The 9,814-nt window shown below is 36.8% G+C and overlaps 2 protein-coding genes across 3 annotated transcripts in view; one reads left to right on the forward strand and one right to left on the reverse strand.

Moving 5' to 3' along the window:
• The window catches only part of LOC123876111 (protein cramped), a 35,597-nt gene extending 34,437 nt beyond the window's left edge, over positions 1-1,160 (reverse strand). The window contains exons 1-2 of one of the 2 annotated variants that reach the window (XM_045922248.1): positions 992-1,160; positions 777-880 (exon numbers count right to left, since the gene is read on the reverse strand). In XM_045922248.1, coding sequence (XP_045778204.1) covers positions 777-851 — 75 coding nt within the window. In that variant the 5' untranslated portion in view covers positions 852-880; positions 992-1,160. Of the gene's footprint in view, positions 1-776; positions 894-991 lie in introns of both variants that reach the window. The other variant, XM_045922249.1, reaches the window with a different exon arrangement.
• Positions 1,161-1,512: 352 nt separating this feature from the next.
• On the forward strand, positions 1,513-9,460 carry LOC123876129 (RING finger protein 121). Its single transcript, XM_045922280.1, has 8 exons — positions 1,513-1,725; positions 2,935-2,969; positions 3,291-3,432; positions 4,194-4,348; positions 5,002-5,230; positions 5,736-5,838; positions 6,519-6,651; positions 7,792-9,460. The coding sequence occupies exons 1-8, from the start codon at positions 1,693-1,695 to the stop codon at positions 7,910-7,912; spliced, it is 951 nt and encodes a 316-aa protein (XP_045778236.1). The 5' UTR covers positions 1,513-1,692; the 3' UTR covers positions 7,913-9,460.
• The last annotated feature ends 354 nt before the right edge of the window (positions 9,461-9,814 follow it).

Here is a 9,814-nt window from a genome sequence, read left to right on the forward strand (position 1 = left end):
AGGATCCTATTACTAAGCCTCCACTGTCTGTCCGTCTGTCTGTCTGTCAGTGGACTGTATCTCGTGAACATAATAGGTGGTGGTGAAATTTTCACGGAATGTGTATTACTGTTGCCACTATACTACAGTTTACAAATAATAATAATTTAGATATGGCCACTGTGAAAATAAAAAAATCTGTAATTTCTTGTACCATAGTACGGAACCCTTGCTGTGCAACTCCGACTCACACTAGACTGGTTTTTTCTCTCTCTCTATTCCTTCATCTACATCAGTCCTTGAATTATAAACAGACGTGTGATACTTAAATGTTCATTTAGACTCACACGTCAAGTGAAAGAATAATTATTACTAGTTATACTATATGTTGGCAAACATCTTGGCCTCTTATAGCTCATTCACACAGGCTGCGTAAGCATAGACGTAGCGCGTACCATAAATGCGCGTACTAATGTATGGAACTGTATGAAACATGACACACCGCTTGCGTAAAGCGTGGATGTATGCATAACTGTGTTAGGGGTATACGCGCGTCACTACGTACGTGTCACGTGTACGCAATTGGTGTGAACCTGCTGCTATCTACTAGCATCCAGACTGTATGCCTGCCTATGCAATCCGCTACTCAAAACTTCAGACTTCTTGTTTTGCGTGCGATGTAGCGTTCCTCTCTATAATATAGATCCTCATTAAGAAAGGATATTCTGACAGTCCACGGGAACGAAAGAGGACGGGTCAACAGCTAGCAGTAATCGTACGATAATTTCTAGTCTTACCTTGTTTACACCTGGTTTAGCAGCAGCAACAGAGGGTTTCGCGCTGCCAGCGACCTGTGACGAGGTCGCCATCATTGTAAACTCTACTGGTGCTGGACGACCATCTAAAATACAAAACTATAAGTACAATACTTAAAGAAATTATTTAAATACAAGAAAAATGTACGGTTTACGCCACTAACATAGCCTATTGATAAAATAGTACGTTTTCTCACCTATAGTGTTGAATTTCAACAAAGTTGAATTGCATAAGTAGTTATATATTCCAAAAATAAAGTCGTTTTATCCCTAATCCCATTTTTATCCAAATAAAACAAAGTTTTAATTTTGATTTTGTTTGTTTTTTTGACAATCTTTGTTCAAGTCACAGATAACTAATATCACACTAATATACTAGGTTCTTCAAGTCATTCAACTTTCAAGTCAAGACTTCGGCTGTCGTCTGTCAAACCACAAAACACTAAAAGACGGTTAAAAAAACAAAGTTCAAAAACTTGATCCTGAACATGCTCCTGAAGACCCTCTGGAAAAAATATGTTCTAGTTGTTTTAAATTAGATAGTAGACCAGATTTTTGGTCCCATGCTGATTCCTCGCACTCCACAACTTCCACATTCCCTATTTTCTCTGAGCCACTGAGTACTTACTTCATGCGAATAACTAGAATCCAGATGCAAATACATTTAAAAAATGATCTATCTGACATTGACGGTTTGTCGTACTGTGATTTTGACAAAAGATGGCAACGGTTACCGTGCCGTCGCCGCAGTCGCCGTGTACTAAAAAACCTCTTGAAAATAAGTGATAAAGCTATTGGAATGATACCTTATTAAGATAAAGATTTTTAAATAACATTACCACTTATTTGTGACCGTTTGTAATAAATTTATCCAGTGGCATTGTAATACTCTACAAAAATGGATCTCCACCGGCCAGTCGAGGGCAATAAGGTATAAATTATCTATAATATTCTCTGAGTAAACAATGTTTATTGATTTAAGAATAAAAAAAAGTTCGCTGCGAGTCTCTGCAATAAGAAAACATATGCCATATGCGTGAAAATTGGTCTAATATGTGTTTATTTATTGGTTACTCATAGCTATACTTTGAGTGTGCAGTGATCACATAATTGATTAGGCCACAGATTAAAAGGCATACTAAACTGAACAATACTGCAATGATCACAAAACACGTAGTCTAGTCTGGTTGCATCATGGTGGTCTATGCAGGTTATAGAATTAATTACCAGGCCAGGACACAGGTACTTGGTACCAGGTACTGGTTGAGATCTGTTGTACAGTATGCGGTCAAACATGCTGTGTTTAGATTGGGCTAAGTGTTTTGTGCGCACCATAAGGTGACAACTGGCAACACAAGCTATGATAATATACATGGTACTACCTACCTATAATATTCTAAAGCCGCCACACCACACCTTTGCACGACTTTGGTTGCCTGGAAGATATCGCTAGGTAGCGATAAGGCTGCCAAATTGTACCTGCCTATATTTTTTTGCTTCATACTATTATGTTTTTCTATACAAAATTTGTGGTGTACAATAAAATTATATTCAGTCATTCAAAGTCTAGTGATTACAATCTGTAGATTGTCACCAAGAGATTGTGGGTTTGAATCCTCTCTTGATTACAATCTGTAGATTGTCACCAAGAGATTGTGGGTTTGAATCCTCTCTTGATTACAATCTGTAGATTGTCACCAAGAGATTGTGGGTTTGAATCCTCTCTTGATTACAATCTGTAGATTGTCACCAAGAGATTGTGGGTTTGAATCCTCTCTGGAACTAGTTCTTATTAAAATGTGCAATAGCTGATACACACACTAGCGGATGCACATGACTTTGTTCACAATGGTTTAGATTTTTAAAATCCTGAAGGAACTCTCCATTTTCCGGGATAAAAAGTTGCCTATGTCACTTTCTAGGTCATCAACAATCTCCATGCGAAAAATTACATTGATCCATCAATCCAGTGATCCAGATATAAGACAAACCAATAAACCTAAAAACCAACAAATAAACACACTTTCTTATTAATTATATGGGTAGTGATGTTATGTTACCTGTAAAATGTAAAGAAATGGAAAATATTAAGAATACTAATATATTTTTATTTACAATTTAATATTAATTTTAATTTCAGTCCTATGACATGATGACACCTGAAGAAAAACTCAGGTATGTTTGGTTATTTTCTATTACAAAGTTAGTTTCATATGAACCACAGATTCTTTTCCCCCTCTTTTTCTTTGATTTTTTTTTTGATTTTCCAGGATAAAAGTAACTTATCTATATCTATGTAAGTAATCTATCTCCATATACTATGTTGTATATCAACAATTAGGTTATTAACATTTGTTGTATATCTATAGTAAGTAATCTATCTCCATTGAAACAGTCCAATCCATCCAGAAGTTTTTGTGTGAAAGAGTAACAAACACATACATACACACCCACACATATAAACTTATGCCTTTATAATATTAAGTGTGGTTACAGATATGACCATCAAAAGATGCATGAACTGCATCGCGGGCATGACTCCATGCATATGAAGATGGTGCTGATTCTCATCAGCACCCTGGTGGTTGCCCAGATCGTTGTGGTGCAGTGGAAGAAGTTGCATTATAGGTCTTATGCAGTGAGTGACTTTTAACTTTATTCAGACCAAATCTTGACTGAAAACTGTGAATTTGTGGTTACATCACATAAAAAGATTATAATAATTGTGTTCATGAAAAAGAAAACTGGCCAAGTGCAAGTCAGACTCGCGCACTGAGGGTCTTGTACTCTGGTATTTTTCGAATATTTTGCATGATAAATCAAAAACTATTATGCTTATAAATAAATAAAAATCTGTTTTAGAAAGTACGAGTAAAACCCTTTCATATGATACTTGGTGTAGTTATCTTACTTTGAAAATTGAAATACATTTTAATTTTTTTCTGTGATGAACCACAAATTCACGGTTGTCGGATTTATTCCTTTACTTGTGCCATAAGACCTGCAAAATTTCATGATTCTAGGTCAACAAGAAGTACCCTATAGCTTTTCTTGACAGACATGACAGACGGACTGACAGACAGACAACAAATTGATCCTATAAGGGTTCCGTTTTTCTTTTTGAGGTACAGAACCCTTTTAAATTAATTCACCTAATCATATATAGATGGCGCTGGCCGTCATTAACTTGCGGTATTGCTCATAAAAGTGTTATATCTTGTACAATGGTACGGAACTCTTCATGTACGAGTTCGGGTGGAACTTGACCGGTTTTTTATTTTTATTTTACTACAATTTCATAACTATCTTATCAAGTACAGGTTAGAAAGCTTAGAATCCAAAGCATTAAAATCAATTTAAAAAAACTTTTTCTAATTTTTTCGTTTCTTTTATTTCCAGTTCTTCACAATGGTGTCCATGTGGTCCATACCGCTGCTAATAAGTACCTATAACCACTCATACAGGTTCATCATTGTATGGACAATCTTCACTCTGCTTACATCTCTGGTCATATGGAAGTCCTCACAAAAACCCATGTCAAACACCACACCAAGGTTTGTATGTTGGTCATATAGAAATACTAGCTTATCTCCGCAACTTCTTTCGTGTGGACTATACAAATTTGAAACCCCTATTTTACCCCATCAGGGTTACATTTTTTTAGCGGATGTCTACATCATATAGCTGCATCCTAAATTACAGCCCGTTCTTTGTGTAGTTTGAACTGTGCATTGATCGATCAGTCAGTCACATATCCTTTTAGTTATTTAGATAAGTAAAAACTGCTGCCTCACTTGCTAGGTTGTACTATTAATTCTTTTCATAACTAGCCAACGGCGACGACTTCGTCCGCGTGGATTTTTCGAAATCTCGTAGGAACTCTGATTATCCGGGATAAAAGTAGCTTATGTGTTAATCCAGGATATAATCTATCTCCATTCCAAATTTCAGCCAAATCCGTTCAGGAGTTTTTGCGTGAAAAAATAACAAACATACACACAAAATTTCTCCTTTATAATATTAGTGATAAGCGTAAAAGTAGTCAAATCTAAACACTTGACTAAGTATTGTACAAAAATAGATCTCAGTTGGGATTGTGTATTTAATCCTTAGTCTTTGACCTGCGCAAAACACCATGTTGCAACTTAATACTTGTTTTACACACATTATTGTACCTATGTCAAACAAAATTGTCTCTATTCTCCAGAATGGTGTACAAATGGTTCTACCTAATATACAAAGTGAGCTGTTTCTTCATGCTATTCGGCTACGTGGTGATGGTGCTCACGTTCTTGAGTGTGAATGTTGTGTTCAACCACCGGCCGCAGTCATGGATGGACGTGGGACTGATGTGCATGTTCTACGGAGTGTACTTCGGCGTGCTGGGCAGGGACGTGGCGGAGTATTGCACGGACAAAATGGCGGCTTCTATAGGGGTGAGTGTTTCCCCAACCTCATTTCATGAAGCCCTCAGCAACCTGGGTGGTCTATTCAGCTTCTGGAGCATGCTTGGATGGCTGGAGTAAAGACTTCGGCGGGGAGGGGCAACGCACGCACAACGAACAGAAACGTTTAAGTGTGGAAACCAGCCCAGAGAAGAAAAAAGTAGGGGTGAGTCTTCATCATCATCAACATCTGCATCAACTCATCGCCGGCCCACTATCGAGCATGGGTCTCCTCTCAGAACGAGAAGAGATCTATCAAATTCAAATTCAAAATATTTTTATTCAATTAGACTTATCTTTGTTTATCTTTGTTGTATTATCTTTGTTGTACCTAATCTTCTTCTTTTACAATCTCTTCCACTCTAAGAATTTCTAGTAGAGATCTCTTGTATAGATACGATTAGGTGTCCACCTTTATCTTTTTCTTGGATGGATGTGTTGTGAATTTAAAAAAAAGTAGCTAGTCAATAATAAGCAAGCCATTTTTGTTTTTCAGTACTACACAAAGGAGGGCATGCCGACAAGGCACCTAGAAAATAACGTTTGCGCCGTGTGCGGCAATAAACTACTAGTCGACGTGAATGAAGAAGGTGTATTAGGTAATTATACTTTTTTACCCAAATAAAACATACAAATAAAATAAATAAATTGTCCCAACTAAAAGATAGCCGGAATTCCAGGCTATTACCGACCATTCTTTAGGCCTCATTCGCACGAGAGCTTTTTTAACGTCCGTTAAAAAAGCGTTCAAATAGAACAAATGCATTCCCAAGTATCTGTTTACACGTCAACGCTTTTTTAACGCACACTTTGTATTTTCAGCGCAACGCCGGGTTTTGACGCAACGCTTTTTTAACGCTCGTGCGAATTAGGGCTTAACGTGTCTTCTATTCCACACCGTCATTGGCGAAGTAAATTGTGTCCATCTAGTGAAGCTGCGCGACATAAAAACAAAAAAAAGTATTGATACCTTAAGGTTATGAGTTATGACATTTCTCGTAACTAGACTTGATCATTGCTTTTTTAGGGTTCCATACCTCAAAAGAAAAAGAAACCCTTATAAAATCACTTTGTTGTCTGTCTATCTGTCCATCCGTCTGTCTGACTGACCTGCCTGAGAGTTCTCCCTAAGTAAGACTATGGCCAAATCCTCATTATGAAAAAAAAAAACCCCATGCTCAATAGTCGACTGGCAATGGGTTAATAATGATGACGATGTTAAAATATAAACCGTTTGTCTGTGGTGGGGTTTTTAATATCTCTTGTCCATGTGTTGCAGAGAACACATACAAGCTGCCGTGCGGGCACGTGTTCCACGAGTTCTGCATCCGCGGCTGGTGCATCGTGGGCAAGCGGCAGACGTGCCCCTACTGCAAGGAGAAGGTGGACCTCAAACAGATGTTCACCAACCCGTATCCTTTACTACAGCCCTAAAAACTCAGCTCAAAGACAGAAAAAATTTATTACGATCCTAAAAACTCGACTCAAAGACAGAAAAATTTATTCACGACCCTAAAACTCGACTCAAAGACACATAAATATATTCACGTCTCTAAAAACTCGACTCAAAGACAGAAAAATGTATTCACGACCCTAAAAACTCGACTCAAAGACAGAAAATGTATTCACGTCTCTAAAAACTCGACTCAAAGACAGAAAAATGTATTCACCTCCTTAAAAACTCGACTCAAAGACAGAAAATGTATTCACCTCCTTAAAAACTCGACTCAAAGACAGAAAAAATGTATTCACAACAGATTATTGACTCAGGAGTTTTCGCGAGTTTTCTAACACTAGTTCATTATGCTATCCAAATCAATTTTATTTGCATAAATGTAGGTTAAAATAGTTATTACAAATTCGTCTTGGTATCACCACATTTGGCATGGAATGGCGTGCAAATTAGAGTCCACAATATTACCTACTCAATTTTAAATCAAAAAATTCCTTAAGCTCATAAAAATTGTGCATGTTAAGCCATTTAAATAGTTCAGTTTTGAATCTGTTTAAAGGCAATAATTTGATGTTATTAGGGATTTTGTTAAATATATTAATACACAACATGACACAATTTTTTACAAAATACTTAGTCCTAGGTATATAGTTCAAAACTAAATGATCAGGATTTCTATTGCTACGAGCATGATCATAATATGTATTGCTTGCAGTTGTAAATAATGTCTTGTGCTTTTTAGAACTAGAACCACGGTTGCTAGAACCATGGTTCTCTAATTCTAAGAACAAATTAAATTCTATTTATAATGTTACTAATTATTACCCTAGATGGCGTTGTCTTGTGTTGTCTCCCAGTATTGAGGTAAACTAAAACAAAAAAATGCTTTATTGTAGCCAAAGGTTTGGAATACTCTTCCGCGATCTGTTTCTTGCAATCCGGGTATCATTAATACAAGAGTGAATAAGCATCTTCTAGGTAAACGCGTCCCATTTTAGGCCACATCATCACTTTCCATCAGGTGTTATTGTGATCAAGCGCTTGCCTATAATGAATTTCAAAAAAAAAAAACAATTATATTCCTCAACCTACTGTTCAGTTGGGATCGTCCCCACATACTCTACGGCCAACTTCTTGACTGGGTGAGATGGTTGGTTGCCTGGCAACCGCTAGTATTGTTCATGGCACAAGGTATCAACTGGGTGCTTGGACTTGAATGAAGAACCACGCTGCGAGAATTCCAAGCCGCGAAAAAAGGAAGTTGTGGACCGTATTGAACGAATTATGAGGAGTTTACTCGTAGCACGCTCTATACAAACGTAAAATAAGGCTAATGAAACTAGATAAAGAATGTAAACAAATAACATTTCAGTCATGACATGACTGAAATTAGAAAATTTCCAAAATGTTCCCTGTGTGTATTGTAAATATTAACAGCACTAAAGGAACTCGATATAGCAAGCGCCCGGGCGCTGCGAAGACGAACGTATAGCGCCATAAAGAAAGCTAAAAGCTAGTTGTATTTTGTTTCATAGCGTCATTTTTTCTAATATAAAGGAATATTAGCCATGTTAATCATGACTAATATTTCCCATTTCCCTCCAATTAAGCGTAAAGCTTGTTTTAAAGTAGGTACCACAATAGTGCAACAGATGGGGTTTGAATGAACCGCTGACCTTTCAGATTTCAGTCCACTCCTTAATCGTTGAGCTATTGAGGCTCTTAAATTCACAGTACTCAGTCCTCGCGCCCCGGGCGCTTGCTATATCCAGTTTCTTAAGAGTTCCATGTAAGTATTTATTACAAATATTTAATAACTGAAATGTTGTCGACCTTGTCTATTTTTTTTTACTGTGTTATTTTGTTGTTACATATTAATTATTTTTATGTAATTTTTATTTTGAAGTTTCTAAGATAATAGTGCGAAACTAAATAATTATTTAATTTAGAGACAAACTGTATACAAAACAATTTATTAGATGAAATATGAATATATACCTGTTATATGAATGCGAACGGTAGTTAGTTAGTTGGTTTGTCCTTCAATCACGTCGCAACGGAGTACCGAGTCGACGTGATTTTTTGCATGGTTATAGTAGAAGCCCTGGAAAATGACAGGTTATTTTTTATCCCAGAAAATCGAGGAGTTTTTACGGAATTTTTCAGGAGAATAATTATCCGTTTCCAAAATGTAAGTTATCTTTGTGTCTTTCCTCAAAATCGCTTGTGATCGTCGGTTAGTATTTACATATAACTAGGCGATACCCGGGACTTCGTCCGCGTGGATTTAGGTTCTTAAAAATCCTCTTCGATTTTCCGGAATAAAAAGTAGCCCTGACTAATTCTATTGTATGCAATATCTAAAGTAATATGACAGCCCTTAATCTAATGCTATCTTTTTCGTCAAAGATTATTATGAAAAGGATAGCACTAGATTTATAGGCCTGCTTATTTATAGAGATTGTGTACAATAGAATTTGCCACTATATCAAAGATCACGTCGATCCGTTGCCCCGTTGCTTGTTGAAGGAAACCAACAAACAAACACGCTTTCGCATTTATAGTATAGGTAATGTTCTGTGCTTTCTGGTTTATCTACAGTTTTCACTTTGTGACGCAAAATGTAAGAATATGTCTCTATATGTAAGTTATGCAGTATTGTATAAATGACATAATAATAGTGTGTAAGCGTCGTGTGTGTGTATCGTTGAATCGATTTGTATATTATTTATTTTGTACAGAATAAACTTGATTCAATATTTTCGTTACATTTGGTCGTTTTCTTTATGATTTTTCATAGAATCGTGGCCCTTCCCACAGTCTGTAGTTAAAATCTGTCAGTTCTAATCAGTGGATAGTATCCTATTACTTACTTATGGCCTCAATAGCTCAACGGTTGAGGAGCGGACTGAATTCCGAAAGGTCGGCGGTTCAAACCCCACCCGCTGCACTATTTTCGTACCTACTCCTAACACAGCTTTGCGTTTAGTTGGAGGCCCCATAGACTTATATATTTGGGAGGCCCCCATGTATGTAAAGGAGCTAGGATTCAGCTTAGCAAACTAATTAATTGTAAATCTATGCAAACTTTTCAAGAGAATCATCATGAAATTCGATTAGGC

This window comes from Maniola jurtina, chromosome 21 (genome assembly GCF_905333055.1).
Source record: "Maniola jurtina chromosome 21, ilManJurt1.1, whole genome shotgun sequence".
Classification (NCBI taxonomy): Eukaryota; Metazoa; Arthropoda; class Insecta; order Lepidoptera; family Nymphalidae; genus Maniola; species Maniola jurtina.

Excerpts from the sequence above, each read along its gene's own strand:
- LOC123876129 (XM_045922280.1), top strand. The coding sequence starts at position 1,693 with ATGGATCTCCACCGGCCAGTCGAGGGCAATAAG. Across the intron at positions 3,433-4,193 it reads TGCATTATAGGTCTTATGCA|TTCTTCACAATGGTGTCCAT; the intron begins GTGAGTGACTTT and ends TTTTATTTCCAG. Across the intron at positions 5,231-5,735 it reads AAATGGCGGCTTCTATAGGG|TACTACACAAAGGAGGGCAT; the intron begins GTGAGTGTTTCC and ends TTTGTTTTTCAG.